This window comes from Rhinopithecus roxellana, chromosome 15 (assembly GCF_007565055.1).
Source record: "Rhinopithecus roxellana isolate Shanxi Qingling chromosome 15, ASM756505v1, whole genome shotgun sequence".
Classification (NCBI taxonomy): domain Eukaryota; kingdom Metazoa; phylum Chordata; class Mammalia; order Primates; family Cercopithecidae; genus Rhinopithecus; species Rhinopithecus roxellana.
In genome coordinates, this window is record NC_044563.1 from 113196927 (window position 1) to 113217571 (window position 20645).

At 32.8% G+C, this 20645-nt stretch overlaps 1 protein-coding gene across 1 annotated transcript in view; it reads left to right on the forward strand.

Moving 5' to 3' along the window:
* DCDC1 (doublecortin domain containing 1) overlaps positions 1-20645 on the forward strand; it is a 450202-nt gene that overhangs the window by 75489 nt on the left and 354068 nt on the right. The window contains exon 7 of the mRNA XM_030918251.1: positions 8604-8770. Within this exon, the coding sequence (XP_030774111.1) occupies positions 8604-8770 (167 nt within the window). The remainder of the gene's footprint in view (positions 1-8603; positions 8771-20645) is intronic.

Consider the following 20645-nt stretch of genomic DNA (forward strand, 5'->3'; position numbering starts at 1 on the left):
CTAAATAGAGGACTTAAATAGGAGGTTTGTAAACATTACATGATCTCCTACTTTGTCTCCTACAGATACACCCATTTATCTGGGAAGGGGCATACATATTTGGGAGTACCTTTCTTAAAGACAATAGATGGTAGCCACAGTATATTGTGACCTACTTCCCACTGGAAGAAATATTGTTTATATGTTGGTGTAGGAAATCTCAGGCTCCATGTAGGGAGCTTGAATCTCTCTCCATACAAGAATCTCTCTCTGTTCATTAAATATTTTTTAGTAGTCAGTGATCCCATGTTGGGTCCTAATGATTACTGTATGTTTTCCTGAGGGTTCAAAAACCATTTTATAATCTGTTCTATAACTTTTTAGGGAATTAACATTAGGCTTATAGATAAAGTTTCTTCTTTAAATTTAAGTGTATTTGCCTCTCTTCAGTCCTTGAGTTCCTTAGAATTTACCTTTACTTTTCAAATTTTATGAAATGTAAAAATTTAGGTCTCTTGCTGAAGAAGGGTGCCAAGTGCTGGCAGTAATTAATCAGTCCGTAAATCTCTCTAGGGCAAGACTTGGTGTATACAAAGGCAGCCAGTTAAGAGCCTGTTGTCTCAGAAAGATGCTGCTCAGGAAGTCTTCATTCCTTGGAATTGTGGTCTCTTTGACTTTGCCTTGGTTCCAGGGTTTCTTAGACATGGTCCTCAGGGTCTTCTAGTGACTTCCCGGCATAAGACTTCGTCTACCCTTGTTGCTTATATCAAAAACAGAATGTGGTTAAGTAACCACTGATTTATATATTTACTATTGATCTACAGAGGTTGTCAAGAATGTTGCTAAGGCTTGAGTTTTAAAAGTATTTTAGTGGCAGTTAGAGATCTCCCATTATATAACTGGATCACTGTTATCTTTTATTAAATATGTGAAGGCAGAATTGTGCAATCTGAACATTCACAAAGTAGTCTAATCTATTTGTAGACTCTTTAATCTTTGTCAGAAATTCCCTGTTGAAATCTTTAAAACATAGACTGTCTTTTATATTCATGAAGATATAATCATCACTCCTAGTTTTTGTTGGGGTAAACTTGTTTTAGTCATTCATGTAATTTTTAAACCAAATCCTTGCTTTTTCAAAATCCTTGTTTGTCTTTCTGTCTTCTGGTTTTTATGTCTCTTATTTTTCAGCCTTAGAGCTCTAAAGTCAAAACTCCTATTCTGACTCTAATGACTTGTCCATGATCCCAGAATTTTATTATAAAATATATTGTAATAAGTATAATTGCCAATGAAAACAGCCTAATTGCTACTACCTGTTGTAAAACAATGTCTTACATAGCTCTCAGCATTTCAAAGTTATGTAAAAGAACACGACTCAGCAGAGATTCTCTTTCTCCTAAGAGTTTTTAGAAGAGAGAAGAAGTCATAGACAAAAATATGTAAAAACACTAATTATAGAAGATTCTGTCTTTGTGAAACAAACGTGGAGAAATAAATGTCAAAGGGAATCCTCCATTTTTGTTGCTGAAACGATTAAGGCTTTTTTTTATAGTCTATCACATTTAAAGTATAAATCTCTCATGACATATTTATTTACATCTTAAATAAATCATTAAAATGTAAGTAATATGTTGACTTAGTATTTACATTCAAGGGCACCAAACTGTTTTACCCACATTAGCTGACTTCTAAGTCTCTCTGAATTAGGTATGTTTGTTCTGGGTGTTATTATTATTCCTACTTTGAGTCTTAAAAGGAGAAAATAAAAGAACAAAAAGGTTAAATACATCTTTAGATTTGTATGAATGTGACCGTACAATGTAACAGTGGAATTTCAAGACATTTTACAATTAGCTTGCTTTTGAATGTTATTTACATATGTAAGTGCTTTGTATAATTGATTTTATTCCTAAGTTTTACTATGTTTTCTATTACTTATTTTCTGACTGAGTCAAAAGTTAATTTGTGCCTAATTTAATACCATTTGGGTTAAACTTTTTGGGATAGTAATATAAATACAAATACTCTGAAGTAATAAAAGTGTCAGTTATTAGATCAAGTAGTTATATAATGACATTTCTGAAGACCATTACTTCTATTTTGTGTTAGATTTATTTGTTGAGTTCTGTGCATTATACTTCCTAAAACTAAGATAATACTTGAAGTTTTTGCACAGAGCTTTAAAGTTTACAATACCATGTCATGCATATTCAATTTTATGTATTGGTGTAGGCCATGGCCACATAAAAATTGGCTAGGTGTAGTTAATTCTCAATATTTCTTTAAGTAATCTTAAATTGCATGTATACCAAACCAATTATTTTACATTACTACTAAATATCAAATATTTTAGATGTCCAAGAAATTGAGTTCACAAAATCCTTGTATTTTCAAAGACACACACACTATTATTTTTGTTGAAGGGAAAAGAAAGATCAGACAATAGAATCCCAGCTTATTTCTACTTGTATAAATCAAGTCATTTAAATAAATGAATTGTGTATGGTGACCTGTTCTACCAATGTGCTACTGGGGATGTATGAAAAAAAAGATGTGCATGGTGGTGGAAGTAGAAAGAGGCATAAAGCGTATTGGAAAACTACCAAATGTTCCCTGCAAATGGGCCCTATTCAGAATCAGTAAGCGTATGATGAGTGAAGTGGTTTTGAATATCGCCTTTAGATTCCATGCTGTTACAAGGCCAGCCCTGAACATGGCAACTCTTATTTCCACACACAGTACCTCTTCACTCTCAATTTAACCCCCAAATCTGATGAACCCATTACTCCATACTTGATTTCATGGAACAAGGAGTAGATATAGTTACAAATGATCAATCACAAGCCGTGAACCAAAGCAGCAAGGCATTAACAATTCACACCATTTCGGTCCACTTGCTCAAGCAGAAGATGTGCCAGCATATTTAATGCACAGCTACTTCGTTCAGTTTAAGAAAAAAACATGACTCAGGCTGCATTTTCAAAATGGAGAGGACTTTCTAAGATTTCATACCTCCTAAGCTTTAATGTCAACATTCATCCACACATGAGTAATTAAAATAACCAGGTGTCCTATAAAGGTCATAATGTCCAAATTAAATTTTACTCAGGTAAAAACAATATGACCTATGAAATTCTTCCCTTCAATGCATCACTATTCTGTTTGATCCTATCATACAAATCAATGTCTCTTACAGCAGTATTATAACACTGTAGACCCCACAGGCAATATGCCGTCAGTTTAATAGGATCACTGAAAAACTAAAGCAGCTGTGAAAGATTGCTCTAAGTATAGCAATCGTGTGCTTGTCATTTTGTTCAGTGGAGGAAAAATCCAAATTTGGGTAGGCATCCGTATTTAAGAAAACGACTGCTAAATCTTTTCTCATAAGTACCTTAGGGACAATAAGATTTGACATACAGCATGTAAACAAAAGTACACAGCAGCTGTTAGTTTAGTTTTGTTTGGATAAAAATACACTGATATAAATCAAGCAACACAGCAGACAGTGTGTTCTCCATCATTCAATCTTCCCTGCAGACCATGCTTTTGAATGGTGTCTAATGGTTGCTGTGGGACCAGGAGCTTTCCAGCTATTACCCAAAGCTGGATAAGGAACATTAAAATACACACATACCTTGGCACTATCTCAAACTCCCTGCAGTCATACTTCCTGGGCTGGGAAGCAGTCACATCTAAGTATCTTTTAAGAACTTACTTTGTTTTGACCGAAGAAGGCTTTTTAGGTCAACTTCATTAAAAAAAAAAAAAAAAAAAAATGCCAGTTGAACTGGTTGAATTGCTGGGAAATTTCCAAATGCCTTGTTGTATTTCTAAATGATACCTTGTTAGCAATAGCCAAGTATTTTAGAAGCTGGACCTGCAGCTTGCTGCCAAAGAGTATATAGAAGTTTCTTTATAGGTAACTATACTCTGGGCAGTGTGCTTTTCTTTCATAGTCTCATGTACTCTTACTGAAATGTGAAAATTACAATATTATGTAAATTATGGTTATGGATATTTAATTGGCATGACTTTTAATTTTTTTTTGCAAGCAAGTTATTAAAGCCTTTGATTATTCCCTGTGCTTCCTGAAATGCTATTAATAAAAAATCCTGATCTTTGTAGCTTTCCATATTAGATTGAAATGCAGTATGTAAAGTAGCCCTTTCAATGTAGGATGTTGCTTTTGGAGAGGGATATATATTCCCTAGGTATAGATCATGACAGAATATTCCAGTCTAAATCTGATAGACAAATTTGATTAGCTTTGTGGTTTCTCTTCAGAGGGATTTTTGGTTCCTTGTCATGTACTTCCTCCATTATGTATCCCAAGTAAGTTCACACTTCTTATCAGTGATGAAATAGTTTTAATATAAGATCCTCTTGAAGACTGAACAGTTTATTTTCTTATTTAACATTTCAACTCGTTTTGGGGGTTCTTAGAAGAAATTACCTTTTTTATTTAAAATAGTTATTTTGACCTTGATCTAATATTATTGCTCTGCATTTAAATTTTATTATGTGCCTTTTTCTGTAGAAGCATGATTTATGACAAGGTAGGATAAAGTATGTAAGGGTTTTCCAAGGACTTCTAAAAAATACCCATCTCTGGCCTTCTCCTGTCTAGTTAATGCTTCCTTCCCAAATCTTATGGCTTTCTTTTTATATTTATTTTCCTCATTAGTCTTCATAATCATATAAGGAAAATTAAAATAAAAACAGTTGCACACATCCTAAATATGCTTTGAAATTCAGGAATATTCATGTTTATTTAACAAATTTGGATCAATTTCTTTTAGGTTATAGAAAGGTACAGGTTCTAAATGATCATGGATAGTTACAGTTATGTTCTTAAAACTTACCCAGAAGACTGTCTACAGTGTATCTGCAGTACCATTTATTCATCTAGTAGACACTTGCTGAGCACTGCTTTCACCAAACTAAAAAATATGGCTTCAAACTCCAGAAGGTTTCAGGATTTACTGGGGGATGAAAGTGGGAGGGAGAAGATATAAACTAATACAAATTGATAAGAAAAAAGAAACAGAAAGCAACAACAACAAAAAAGAGAGAATGCTATGGGAGGCATAGAGGGGGGAGCAATTAATTCTACTTAAATCATTTAGGATATTTTGCCAGAGGTGGTAACATTTGATATGAGCCTTGAAGTATAAGAATATATTAATAGGTGGGAAAAGGGGGGAGAAAATGGGAAAGGAATGAAACAGTGTGAGTGAGAAAGGTGTCAGTTGATAATTATGAAATTAATATAGCTACTAGTTTTGGTTATATAATCTGTTTACCTATGATGTTCACTACCAGCTCTGTCCAGTGAAGTTACTCTTTTTGGTCACATGAGTTATCAACAGCCTCAGTCTTAGCGCCAAACTCATTGAAATGATTGCATTAATTTTCATTTTGCCCTATAATCATAACTTGAGATGAGACAAAAGGAATAAAAAGTAATAATCCACATAGCTTTTCATCTTTCCAGAGGTGGAAATGATCCCAATGAAATGATTCCATTTGACTGATGTATGCATAATTGCTAAATTTAAGGAATGATCAACTTCCAAACCATTTAATATGAAATGTTGAGGGCTAGCTTAATGAAAATACTGAAAAGAGAAGTTCTTACCACAATCATGTGAACAGGAGAAACTAGGTAGAACACCTGTAATACAGGCCTTTCGCATAAGAAGAAATGTTTATGTGTAGTTATGCACACAAATATTAAAAGACCATAGGATAACCTATTTGAATGAGGCAATATTTCTACGTAGTAGTTTGAAGACAGAGAAGCACGTGATTGGAAGGACACAAAAATAATAAGGGAAAAAGGGAACTCTACATAAAAGAGAAGAAAACCATTGGTTAAGAGTACTTATGAGCTATGATTTGGTATAGAATATTAGGAATATCCACTAAAACACTTAAATAACTAATTCACATCCATGTTAAAATCTATGGTTGAGGTTAAAAAGTCAAGCGACTTCTTTTTTAAAAAATCAATTATTCAATAATATTTTAAAAGTACATTTTAGGCCAAGGCTCCTTTTTAAATGGACAGTTCTTTAATTCTAACTGCTTAATAAATATTATTATTTTTTAGTATAACATAGGCTGATTTATATATCCTTTTTAAGTACTTAGGCGTATCATTTTCTTATGTTTTCTGTACCTTCCTAGTTAGTGGAAACATTGTTTGTTCTTGGAGTGTGCTTTGTCTTCCTTTTCAAGAAGATCATCAAAGTTACTAGTTTGCAGCTTCCAAAAAGAAAGAGCCTTCTAATCCCTAGTTCAGAGGCTAACCTTTATTAGTGCTCTCGTGGTTATAATGAGGACCCTGCTTCCAGCAGGGAGATTCTGGAATACTGAACAGATTATTCAACAAGTTCAGAGCAGATTCTGAAGTCCCTTATAAAACCTGCTTGTGAATACTGCTTTCTTTGCTTTGCTGTTTCTGGTTTCCATAGTATTCCTAATTACATAAATCATGTGGAACATGGGAGCTGTTTTCCATCCAGTATCAATTCTGACACTGCTTATGCTGTGGTATAGTTTTCATTTTTTTTCTAAGCTGTATTTTTTTTTCTAAAATTCTTATGGACAGTGTAACCTGAAAAACCTGGAATTTTTGTTGTTAGATCTAGTAAGTGCTTTTTTTGGAGTCCCTTGGGTTGACATAAAGAATTTGAAAGTTATTTTGTGACAAGTATAGATAGAGAATCTGATAAAATTTTCTCGTGTTTAAATTCAAGATTAACTCTAGGGTGTAAATCATTCAAGCTTATCACCTACTGCTCAATTTATTAAATTTTATTTCAACTTAGTATCTATTTATGTAGTGCCTTTCAGTGTTCAAAAAGTATGGCAGGTTCAATGAGTATACCAATTAAAGGTATATGAATTAAAATCTAATGCATAGTAATATATAAATGTGTAGCAATAAACTAAAGGCACTGATGATTCTTAAGCTAGGTTTCTTTTGAAAAAAATTGTAATCAAGATTGATTTATATTTTACATTTTGTAAAGGTTGAAGAGTTATAATTCTGAATATAAGCTCATTTATCTTTTAATTTGTATTGCTTTTATAATATTTATGATCTTTTTTTTAAGTTTGAGGTGTTTGTTATAAGACTTAGAAAAGCAATTACTCTAAGAGAGTATAAAAATGGCATTGATAGATGAATTTCAGGATTAGTTTCTCAAGCTAAATAAGTGAATTTTATGCACATATCTAAGAAGATGTTTCAGCAGTCATTGGCTCATAATTTCCTCCTAACTTTATTTATACTCTATTAGTAGCAAAATCTTGAACTCCGTTTTCAACATTCTCCTTAGTGTTGAACATATTAGACAGACTATATATTATACTTTGCTAGAGAGTTGTGGAACTTAGTGCCATGAAATGCATAACTTTTTTACCAAGAGCAAAATTTAGCAGAATACCAGCAGCAAAGGCCATTTGCATAACTCAGCCTCTCAGCAGCTCAGCTGAACCTAATTGTAATTCAATTTCCAGATTGCTATGCTAGGCCTCTTTGCATAAAATATGCAACATATAACATAACTAACAGCATGACCTATTTTCTTTGCCGGACCTATTTTCTTTGTCGGTGATCTATTTAATTCCTTTTTCTAGCAGAAATGTGTATCAGAATAAGGTAGCCAATGCATATAGTTATTATGTATGTTTAAGTTTGTGTCACATGTACATACTTAAATAATGACCAAATACAGAAAAATATCATTTACTTTTTCTGGATTCCCAAGTGTGCCATTTTTATTTCTTGATTTCTGGCTTTTCAGGGAAAATCTTGAAAAATGTTACCTAGCTGCCATGTTATTGGACTGTTTTACACTAGAAAGACTTTATAAGCTAATCGTGTGAAAAAGTGTATGAACATGTTTGTCAACTCCTTGTGGATGTTGCAGTACATACCCATAAGTAAATATCTTTTATCTGTTTACAAAACGCATGCTGGAATAGCATTCCTAAATCCTTGACTGTTTCATATTCCAGAAACTGAAAAAAGAAAGGTATGATAAAATGCTTGCTTAAAATTCTCCCTGCTATTTTTAAAGAGTCTTGCCATCCTGTTGTATGGATTACTTAAGGAATGCAACAAAAATCTTCAGATAGGATGGCTTATAAAGGTGTGGATTATATTTTATGAATGATTTCCAGATGTGATGTTTTAGGTATGTAGACTCCTCTGTAAGAAGCTATATACAGAAACAACATGGATCTTACAATTTTTTCAGGACAATGCAAGTAGATTTCAGCAAGGTTGGTTCCAACTCATCTGTGATAAATGAGAAGATAAGGCAATCAGTGCACACCATGACACTCTGTGCAGCTAGTTAGGCACACTTCAGAACTACTCAGGTGTGCTCACAAAGCTTATGAGTCTTGCGTGGGGGGTGTCTCAATATAAATACATCCTTCATGGTGGCCACTAGTAATGCAGGAATTGCCTCTCTAAGACTTAACCCAGGTCAGATATAAATAATAGACGTTAAGAGTTAGCTCTGGTATTGGGGCTGTATTCCAGGCAGTGTATTTCGGTTGGGTTGGGTCAAAAGAATTTTTTCCCTTCTTTTCTCGCATAGTTCCTCTGCTTGAAAAATGCCTGCAAAATTCCATCACACCTTTGCGGGGACCACTTTGGGTCTCTAAGGGAGAAGGTTTCAGCCCCTCAGGAGCTAAGATGTACATCCAAGGAGTTCTTTTGGCCCTGTACCAACGATTAAAGTCTACAAAAAAATATTGTAAACAGGTGAGTCATCCCTCTTTAAAAATTGCTTTATTATATGTTTTAAAAATGTGCTTGGTTGTATAGAGGCAATGATTGGCATTGTGTCATAAAAGAACTGTGACATGTATTTTGTGAGCTCAGTGCCTGTTAGGGAGCCAAAAATGCTGCTTCTGTAATCTCAAAGCCAACAATAATGGAGCTAATTGTGTCTGTCTTTTGGTATAAGATGTCATATGTCTCATCTTTTCTTGCAGCGCATACTGGGCAAAGTGAAGGCAACTTCTTACGTGGAAATTCTGTAGACTATTACTTTAAGAAAATAAATAGCTCCTAAGTCATTTGAAGGTTTAAATGTTTAGCATTCTATTTTTTTCCAGCATAAAATCAGATTTTTGGGGGTTAGAATACAACAAATCACATTCTGAAAAATGAAATCGTGAATCAACTTCATGTCAAGAGTAACTTACTTCATTTATCCTTATTTAACTTCTCTGTTTCAGGAGTCAAAAGTATACAAACAGAGTTAGTTTATTTGAATCAGGTTAAACTGGATTTTGTCCTTTAATTCCTGTGTATTTATTTCATATTTGTATGTGTGCGTGTAAAGGGTGATATTTTTATAATCCATGTATAGGGACTTTTGATTTATCTTAAAGTATGATTCACATTTGTAAAACAGAATTACGAAGCCATTTATAACATAAAAATGAAATTGCCACATTTAAAAAATCCTCTTTGTACTTGGTTTTAAGAATTGAAGCACATATTTTTACCAAGCTAAATAAGGACTGGGTTTTATATTTTGAACTGGGAGGTTCCAGTTTAGAACTGGGCTCATTATCTGAGACCACAGACTGCTGAAAAATGAATATTTTGAAAGCATCATGCTATTATTCTCTGCTTGCAGAGAGGAAGGGGAGGTGGGAATGGGCTGTCAGTCTTAGCGTTCACACAGCACCTCCTGCTGTAGAGTTTGGAAAAGAACAACTTGTATTGACTTTGGAAGAAAGTGTTGTACTAAGGTATCCAGAATTAGCAAAAAACATCTTCCCACGAAAACTTCGCAAAATGTGTTTGGTTTGCCTCGTTAATTTCAGCAGATCCAGCAACAGGGTTAATAATTGTAATAGATAAGGCTATTCATAATAATACAATGAAAGAAATAAAAATCCAAACTAATGTTCTCTATTAAGCCAGTAGAAAATATAGAAACCAGTATAAAATATTTTATTTCATTTAGATTAAATTATTTTAGTTGTAATATTTACGTTTTAAGATATAATGATATTGTAAAATGGATCATGATGAACTGCATTACAATAATTTATTTGAAATTATGTGGTTTGATTCCACTTATTGAAATTTAAAATTATTTAATGTTAGAAGAAATAATGAGACAATTCTCCAATTCAAGAAAAGTACTGTTTAAATAAAATCTAAAGATAAATTTAAACATTTTCTAAGTTTTATTTCAAGTAAGGATGTTAGAAATAAGAAACATCCCAGAAAGTGATGGCATGTTTTTCTTCCACTGTCTTAAACATGTAAAATTTAAATAAGTATAAATTGCTATACTAGATTTAAAAGAGCTCTGTGCATTGTAAGAAAAAAATACTTTCAGAATTACTTAGTGCTTTAATTTAAAAATTTCTTTATGATTCAAAATTGATGAAAAACATTTTATTAAATATTAAATTATGAACAAATATTAAATTAAGTTAAATTTATTAATTTATAAATTAAATTATTTAACCGTTTAGTGTCTGTAATTGTCTGTTTGGGAAATCTGTAAAGATTTCAACATTATATGAATTTAAGAATATTTTGAAACCTATGCTCTTTGCCATTTCTCCTAAAGCTTTTTTCTTCCATTAAGTTGTAATTCAAAGGTTTCCATTCAGCAGTTTTAATATGATACTTAAGTTTTATTTTGAAGTATAAAAATGAAGAAAAATAAGCAAAAATTTGCTCATTATGCATTTTTATGTAAATTTCTGTTGCTTTAGATCTGCTCTATTTTATGTATGCTTGAGGTTTTCTTCTTTTGTAGTGTTATACCAAGACTTAATTTAAAATTATTTGAATATTTAGATAAGTCACTATAGTGATATGCTTATCAGACCATCAGTGCTTAGGTGTTAAGCCTGACAATATCTTTATTTGTGAGTGGGATTTCTTAGCAAATATCCTTCTTAAGCATTAATGAACTTTGTTTGAACTACACTTACTTCATTTGACCTTTGGTATAGCCTTTTCTATTTAGTTTTATATAAGATTGTGTTAAAGAATCTTTAGATAGGTGAAATGGAGTTAGGTGATGATTCCTATTTCCTTAACAAATTAAAGTTTATAAATGATATGATTAGATTTTTCTTGATATTATTTCAATTTATTTCACTTTTGAGATCACATATAAAAAAATATTGTCTTGATGTCTGTCAGAATATAAGCTTTAAATTTTGTCATTCCCAAAGGAAATTTCTTTTAATAAATTGCGATAATATAGCTTTAAAAGAAAAGCCAGGGCGACTGGTTTTATGTTTACGAACTTACTCATTTTTCCATTTTTAACTTTAGCTTGGCTGTTACAGCATGCAACTGAATTAAGCACACTACATTAGGGTGGTCTTAAATATATACTGATTCGTGTGTATTAAAATGAGATATTATATTTAGAGCAGCACAAAGTCACTTAGTCTTACATTTATCACATTTATTTCCTTAAAAGTGGAAACATCTTAGAAATTGCTTGGAGCTAAGCAGAATCTATTTAATTGGTAATCTTTGCAATTGCATAAACGCATTCCTATGAAATGTAGTTAACACTTTCAGTGACAGGGCCTGTTCCATCTCATTAGCATTCTTGTTATGTAGTGGTGCTGTTGGTGGGGGTGTTGAAGTAGGAATGCCATTGTGTCGAGTTCTAGTGTTTGGGGACAAACACTGCTGTGGAAGGAACGTGTGAAAAGGCCACAGTCCTGTCAGTGAATGAGGAAGGCTGTGCTTTCTGTGTGCTTCAAGCAGGGAAGCTGTCATTCATAGGCCTAACACAGCTAAGCAGAGGCCAAAACACAAGGCTGCACTACCTTTTAAAATGATATTAGTGATTTTTAAACATGATCTTCTTTATTTATGATCCTACATAGAGCTTTTGGTTGCTGTCAGTAAACAAAATATGGTAGTCTGTTCAGAAACACTGTAAAGATGCATAAATGTGTATGGAACTGTGCCAGGCAGCTATACAAATAATGACTTAGAATGGCTGATGGGCAGTGTTAAGTACAAATGTGATTTCTGAGAAACACTCATTTCTGAAAATGTCTTCCCAAGTTTGAATTTTTCCCCAAACCAACAAAATTCCTGGAGACTTTTACAAAAGAATGTATAGCACTTTTTTTTAATACAATTTTTGAAAACGCTTATAAACTTTCAGTTTTAATCATGTAAAGCTGTTCACAGTATGACCTAACAGTTCTTATAGATTGCATAGTTATTTTTGAAATTCAGAGAGATAAAAAGGGAAATGAGTATCTAACTATAATATCATGATAAGCACCATCTTAATTAGGAAGAGAGTCATAGCCCCTGAATTCGTTAAGCCATGAAAAAATGCATCTGTGAATTTATGAAATTTTAAGAAATTTTTAATTCTACTCCTAGTTTTTAGCACTTCAGAATAAAATGATTAAGTTTGAGATTAAATTTTAGCTGATTTGATTACTTAAAGCAAAATAAATAAACCAAAGTGTTCTCCAGTATTTCTTAAGTTCTTCGGGTATTTTCTAAACTTTGGTAGTGTATTGAAAAACACTGCAATTTCTATTTATGTCTGAAGTTGTGGGAAAATGTTTTATTTCTGTAATTTTAATTTAGAAATGTGTATTTGAGCTATTTGTAGTAAATCATTACTTAATAAAATTTGTTGAGGATTATATAATTTTTGGCCTGTGTGATTTAAATTTAAATTTTTTTGCATGTGTGTAGTCTCTTTTGTTTATTAATTTAAGCAAGTCAACTTTTTTGGATGCTGTTATTTATGCTATATGTAAAAGTTCTATATTTGGCATATTGTGTTTAGCAATCTCAGGTACTGAATTTCTATTTCAAAAATTAGGTTTTACTTTTTAAATTGTAACAATATTGCAGATTTATTTTGTAGGCATATTATTTGATGAGGAAATAACCATCTAGCTTCAGTATATATTGTTTTTGCAGTTTAAAATTGAAAAGTATTTTGTTAACATACTAAAACTAAGCTCTATCAAAGCACTTAGATTTTGTTTAAAAAATTGTGTAAGTTAATGTTGGCTCACTTTATCCACACTTTTAATAAGTTTATTAATTAGGTATCAAACAACAGTATAATATATATCCAGAATTGGTTCAGCTCAAAATATGCTTGAATTACATTTGTTATTGACAAAATTTGTTTATTGCATAAAGCATTTAAAAAGGAATCTTAGTGTTTTAATTTTTCAAAAAAGAAGTGCTTAAAGTTTGTTTTTTCAGATCCTGTGTCAATTAAAATAATTTATTGGTTCTACATTATTGAATGAATAACTATTTCTATTTTATTTTCTGTATATACTTTAAAAATTGAGCTCTTTCTTTGACTTAGTCTTTCTGTGAGAACACTTAAAATATTTCAATATTTAAAAAACTTCTTAATTATCCTTTGAAACCTTGGAACAAAATCTATAATATATAAACACAATGTACTATTAAAAACATGAAAATAGTGTGACAGTCATTTCGAGATGAAAACTACTTCTGAAGGTTCTGATAAGTAATTTTTTTTTAGAATATTAGGTTGTTTGTAGATTTGAGTGATTGTTGATTTTTTTTTCCTGAAACCAAGCTGCATTCTAGTTACTTGAAGTATTTTAAGAACCTTAAACTTGTGTCTCTTTCTAAGTGTCATGCTTTGAGCAGGCCTAACATCAGTTAAATGAAGTGAAAATTGCATTCTTGTCTTGATAGAGATGAAAATGGATTTCTGGTCATGAAATAGATGTAGTTGTCACTTTTTAAAAAAGGTGTCAGCAGTTTGCTTCAGTGAGTAAGGTGCCAATTCAGTATAGCAGTAAACTTGTGATCTGAGCAATCAATAAAATGCTTCAATAACTTCTGCTTCATTACACTTATAATAAGAGGCTATAGATCCATGGCACATAAAATGTTGATAAAGAGGATATGTGGGGATCGACTGTGACAATTTTCTCAAAAGTACAGTAAGTGCAATATTGCCATCTAGAGTTTGTGCATAGGTAATTATTACAGAGAGGGGGGAAGCGACAGTGGAATAAAATAAGAAGTGATATTGAAATACTGTTTATTTTCCATCATTTATCCATGACACATTTATCTTCATGGAACATTTCATTTGACTTGTCATAAAGCTGTTTGTTTAGGTCAGGAGAAAATTTTGAAATCTGTATTTTTCTCTAATTCTCTTAGAATTATACTACCAAGTGTCAAATATGTATCTCTAGCTCAAAATTGAACTTTTTATCATGAAAACTATTTATTAAATAATTCACTTTGGAAAAAAATAGAGGTTTTTCTTTTTTACATGGTAATTCAGTTCTATAAAACCAGAGAGCTTTATTGACATCTCAGTTGGGTGTCTTTCAATTAGAAAAATTATCTTTATTAATGGTAAACCTCCTTTATAGAATAAGGGCCAACTTACGTTTCAAATGGTATTTTTAAATAAATTTTTTTTTACTTAAAAACTGCATCTCATGAAGGAAAGATAGACTTTTCTTCTTACGCAATTCTGAACATTTTCATGAAAAGTGAATTCTATTTGGGGATCATCTAGGAATATGTCTCCATCTTTATCAACACATTAAAAATATTAGTTATCACCTTACTGTTCTTGATTAATTAAAAATTATTTAAATTGTTTCATTTTATAATACTTTTTGAATGAACTAATATGGAAACATTTAAAAATCATTTATCCTCTGTACTTGTGACTGAATAGAAAATTGTATAAAAATCTGAATTTAAGTGTTTTAATTGTAATACAGATAAAGTAAACTTAATATGGATATAGATGGACTTAACAAGGAAAGTTGTGTTTTTTCTCACTGAACTCTCTCTTCACAGAATATGGACCATTTTTCTAAGTTTATAGAGCTAGGCCTTTAAATTTCCCTGAGATGAATAATTTGGCATTAATATATTATTAATGCATTTTTTCTAATACACTGTTGATGTATTTGGTTTTTATGTCTATGTGTGAATGACTTCCATAATTGTAAAAAATGGAAATGATTATAACATAAATTTATTTTCATTTTCTGACCAAAAATTTATTCTCAGACATCCTACTGTTATATCCCCACTTATATTTAAGATAATTCTTTAGTTATTTGAAGATATCCTTCTTTAGTTAGATGAAGATATCCTATGTTGAAATTTCTAATCATATTGGGTAGAAATATTGCATTTTAAAAACTCCAAATAAAGATAGAATTGTCCAGGCAAAGTACTTGAAAGTAGACCTGACAAATGTTCTTTAAATTACTCAACCACCTACAGGTATTATTGCCTATGACTCTTTTGAAATGAGAATAAATTTTATAGAGTTACAGCAGCAAAGTGAAAGAGTGTATTTGATAGATTCCCTGAACAGTTTCAACACCCACAGGTATTATTTGTAAGAAAACAATCATGCCGAGTCTTCAGCTGGTTAGAGAGGGCATAGCATTCTATCTTCACCTGACATCCTATCTGTTCCGTCAACATCCTGGGCCCCCTGCCTTCTGCCCCCTCCTCCCAAAACAATAATGCTCACTGAGAGGTTCGTGTGAATGGACAAGAATATGAATGTTTTTTTTTCCTTGAAGAACTAAAACGGTATTGAATGTACATTCTTAGTGGGAGGAAAACCAACTCTCTTGAGGATTGACTAGTATTTTCTATTTACTATTCAAATGGATCATTGTTGTCAATGATTGCTAGTTAAGATCTTTGGTTGTTGGGAAGTCTGACTAATGATTGATAAAGCAATTGTAAACATGTTGGGAATCATTGCTTTGCTTTATTTTATTCAGAGACCTATATAGTGGCTTCCTCTCACTTCTTGTTAGTAGCGTTAGTTTGAGTAAACATCAATCTTAGAACAAACTTCTAATTTTCAAATAATATAATTCATTCTTTGCTCTTATTTTATATATTGCAAAAGGTGGGAATTAATATAACATTAATTTATTGCTGTCTTCCGTAAAACTTTCTCAATTATGTTAGAAAATCAGTTTTACATAACCTCCCTAAAATAATCAGTATCCTGTTACATTTCTAAAATATTTAAGTTTCTAAACATAGCCAGTCATGCATGGAAAAAGGATGTGGCAAGAGTTCATTTATTAACACTTAATATATGTGACTGGGAAGTAGATGTTGAAAGCTTCAGAGAAAAGAATTATAGCATAAATAAAAGGTGCTGGGAAGGGCTTCAGCCTTGGCAAACCACAGGTGAGTTACATTTTTTAGAACTGTACTGCCCAATACACTATACCTTGTGTTTTTAAACTAAAATGAAATAAAATTGAAAATTGGGTTCCTCAGTCTCCCTTGACACATTTTGATTACTCAATAGCTATATTATCACTGAAAATTCCACTGGACAATTCTTTTTTAGAAGGTAAAAATTCAGTCGCATGGGTAGTTATACTTCTGGTATTGGATTCCTCATTCTGTGATTAACAAAGTGACAAATCTTTGTTATGTCACCTGTAATACAGGCCTTTCACGTAAGAAGAAATGTAACTTTGTAACTTACAGGTGTTATGACAAGGTAGGATAAAGTATGTAAGGGTTTTCTAAGGACTTTTAAAAAATACCCATCTCTGGCCTTCTCCTGTCTAGTTAATGCTTCCTTCGCAAATCTTATGGCTTTCTTTTTATAATTGTTTTCCTTCTTAGTCTTCATAATCATATAAGGTAAATTAAAATAAAAACAATTGCACACATCCTAAATATGCTTTGAAATTCAGGTATATTCATGTTTATTTAACAAATTTGGATCAAATTTCTTTAGGTTACAGAAAGTTATAAAAGTTATAGAAAGTTGTAAAAGTTAAGGTCTTTTAAAGGCCTGTATTACAGGTGTTTAAAGGCCTCATGGCCTTTGCTACTGGTATTCCAATTATACTTCTGGCATTGGAATCCTTATTCTGTGATTAACAAAGTGACAAATCTTTTAACATGATCAGGATCTAATTTGGTGTTGGATAGGTAAGGTGCTCCATTCCTCATAAAGCAAAACAAAGCAAATATTTTGAAAAAACCAAACCAAACCATATAGTTCACAATCTGTTTGCCATCCAACCACCAGGTGGACACCTTTAGGCCCTTCAGTGTCTCTTAAGATCCTTATAAAAGAACTATATAATGTGGCATCTTTAGGGACTATAATTCTACCAGTCACTGATTTAACCTTATCTTTTGGGTACCTCCCCACCCCAAAAAAGTAATTAGAGAACCAAAGAAGACAAACTCAAATGATGAAGTGTTGAATACCACTTATGTGCTCTGTGTATTAACCAGTATTGAAAATATAGGAGAATTCTCTAAGGCCTCACTCTCAGGAAGCTACTTTCTTGTTTTGGAGACAAGGCATACCCATGTGAAGCTATTAGAAAATATACTTATCAGTATAAAAAGAAGTGCTAAAATATGTGGTACAGATTCTATGTATTATGGGAACTTAAATAAAAGAAAGACTAACATGAAAATAGAATGAAAGCATTTTGAGGTTGAATGAATTTTAAAGGCTGTATAACCCAGTCCTCTCATTTTATAGATAATAAGACAGTAATACTTACCTCACTGAGTTTTTGTGAAGATTAAATCATGTATATAAAATTCTTTTTTTTTTTTTTTGAGACAAAGTCTCACTCTGTCACCTAGGCTGGAGTGCAGTGGCACGAGGTTGGCTCACTGCAACCTCCACCTCCCAGGTTCAAGCCATTCTCCTGCTTCAGCCTCCCGAGTAGCTGGGGTTACAGGCACATGCCACCATGCCCCGCTAATTTTTGTATTTTAGTGGAGATGGGTTTTCACCATATTGGCCAGGCTGGTCTTGAACTCCTGACCTCAGATGATCCGCCCACCTCGGCTTCTCAAAGTGCTGGGATTACAGGCATGAACCACCAAAGACTCTTAAAACAGTACCTGGAACTTACTTACTTACTTACGAGTAAGTGCTCACTGAGGATTAGCTATCATTACTAGCGTCTTTATTATTAATATTATAAAGTAATTAAGACCAATGGCAGTGAGGTCCTTGTCTAAGGTGAGACAGCAAGATAGGGTTGTAATGGCACTAAAGCCTATCTTCATTAGCAAATGCAAGGCATGTTTTATTAACTGAAGTATGGGTAGAGTTTGAAAAGGAGATTCAGATAGGCAGTGGTATGAAGTCAGGAGTGAACAAGATATCATTTCAAACAGGTTATATGTGATTTTAAAAAAAAGGATATCAGTGGCCTTTGGAAGCTAATGAAAACTTTGAGTGAATGGGATTAAAGAAAAAATTGGCGTTGGAGAATTAAGGGCAGTGGGTATAGATAGGACCTCTCAGAGGTTGAGAGTGGTATATTTTTTTAAAGTTCACAGCATATTAAATAATGAAGAAATGCCAAAACAGGATTTTAAAACTATCAAGTATATTTTACATGATTACCCTTAAAATTAATTCTATTAACAAAAAGCACAGTATGATATAATTGTTCTATTTACGTGATAATTAAAAGATTTCTTAAAAATATTAATCATAACCCATTTTGGGGGCATGATCTGGTGATGGGGCAGATGTTTCAAAATGACTGTCTTCTCCAGAGTATCCTGTCACTGTACCTTCTTGATTGTATGTGTAACTTTATTTGCAGATAATGAAAAAAGCTAAATTTGTGGCCTATTTTGAATGTAAGACTAAGGTCAGAAGACCTTCCTCAGTCTCAGGATCTGAGATCCTAACGTGGTTGGCTAGTGTGGATGGGGAAAGCAAATCATTGAAGTTTGGAAAACATCTTCTAGAGTTTACTTTAGGAAGGAGATACACACTGCAGGAGAGCAAATCCACTCACACTATACAAGACATGCCAAGAAGTGTTTTCCTTATTTTGTTTAAATCTGATTTTATCTTTCACACATGGTGGTGGGAGAAAAGTAAAACTAAATTTGATTCAGACCAAATAATTTAACCAGTTTATTTAGGCAATACTCAGCCTTTTGAATAAAGATGCCCAGATGTTCATCTTTCTGCCATTTTTTTTTGTGTTCCCTCCAAGAAGTCATCTGTGTTTATGGAGGAGAAGGGCTTATTAAGTAACAATTGGGGTTGTTCCCCTGAAGGTATACAAAGAGCAGGAGATGTACAGTGGTTTTAAGAGAATGAAAGTCCAGATTCCCAACTCCCATATGCACTTTTTACTAAAATGATTCTGGTTGAGAATGTGCCTGCAGTGTAAAGGAATGCCATCTCTTTTCTCCTTTCCCATTTTCCATTCACCCTTTAAAAAGGCAAAGCACACCTCTTCCTCATCCTGAGTCTATTCTGGTGTACCTCCTATTGTGGTGTAAAAACCTCCAGGCACCAAACAAAAGGACACTTTGAAAATATTAGTGTCATCAGCTTGTGATAGGGCTCCAAATCTTTCCTTGCTGTTATATATGTATTTCTGTTAAGGAAGAAGTGGTATAGAAATACAAAGTTGAGAAGAAAAAGGAAGGATGTAAACTTTCTGATTGTCTTAGCATTTTGGGAGGCAGGGGCAGGAGGGTCGCTTGAGCCCAGGATTTCAGGACCAGCCTGGGCAACATAGGGAGACACCATCTCTACAAAAATAAAAAATTTAGCCAGATGTGATGATGCATGTATGCTTGTGGTACCAGCTACTTGGGAGGCTGAGGTGGGAGGATTGCCTGGGCCTTGGAGGTCAAGGCTGCAGTGAGGTGTGATCATGCCACTGCATTCCAGCCTGGGCAACAGAGTAAGACCTGTCTCAAAAAAACAAAAACAAAAACAAAATTTCATAACTTTCTGATTGTTAAAGAAGAGTTTTTTCATGTTTTAAAAAATGGATAATTATTGATGTAAAACTGCTCTTGTATTTCACCTCACTGGATAGATTTTAAAAACCAATTTAACAGTTTTCTTTGGTAATGGCAATATTTAAAACATGGCAGAAATTACATACTTTGTAACTGTTTTTAAGCTAATGATAAAAAATGTTAAATGTCAACTTAAAATGTTGGTACGTAGTTTTCTAAGTAAAGGTTACCCAATTTTTATAAATTCTTTGAGATAGCATGTGAGTAAAATATTCTGGAGTCATCATGGTTCAAGGGAGAGAAAGGTGGTCCTTTGAGCCATGTGGTGTCTGACTGCAGAGATGATTGGTCTTGTCTGCTGCTGAGGTTGGTAGCTGATGCTGGATGTTCTCTGGGTGGGTGGGAGTGCACCCTGGAAGCTGTACTCTTAGCTTGACTCTTGCTGAGTTAGTACCACATTTTTCCATCTTGGTCTTGGCCTACATGAGCCACCCCTCAGCCTCTGCAGTGTAGTAATTGTAGGCATTTTAGCCCTTAATTTTTTTTCTTTTTTCTATTTTTTTTCTTTTTGGCCCTTAATAGTTTTATGACTATTTCTTATTGTAAAAAAACACACAGCATTACATTCACCCATTTACCCATTTTTTAAGTGTACAATGCAGTAGTGTTAAGTATATTTACATTGTTAATTTCCTTTTTGGATTTCTCATTGTTACTATATAGAAATGCAACCAATTTTTGTGCATTAATTTTGTATCCTGAAACTTTGCTGAAATTATTAGTTGTAACAGATTTTTGTGTGGAATTTTTAGGGTTTTCTATATGTAAA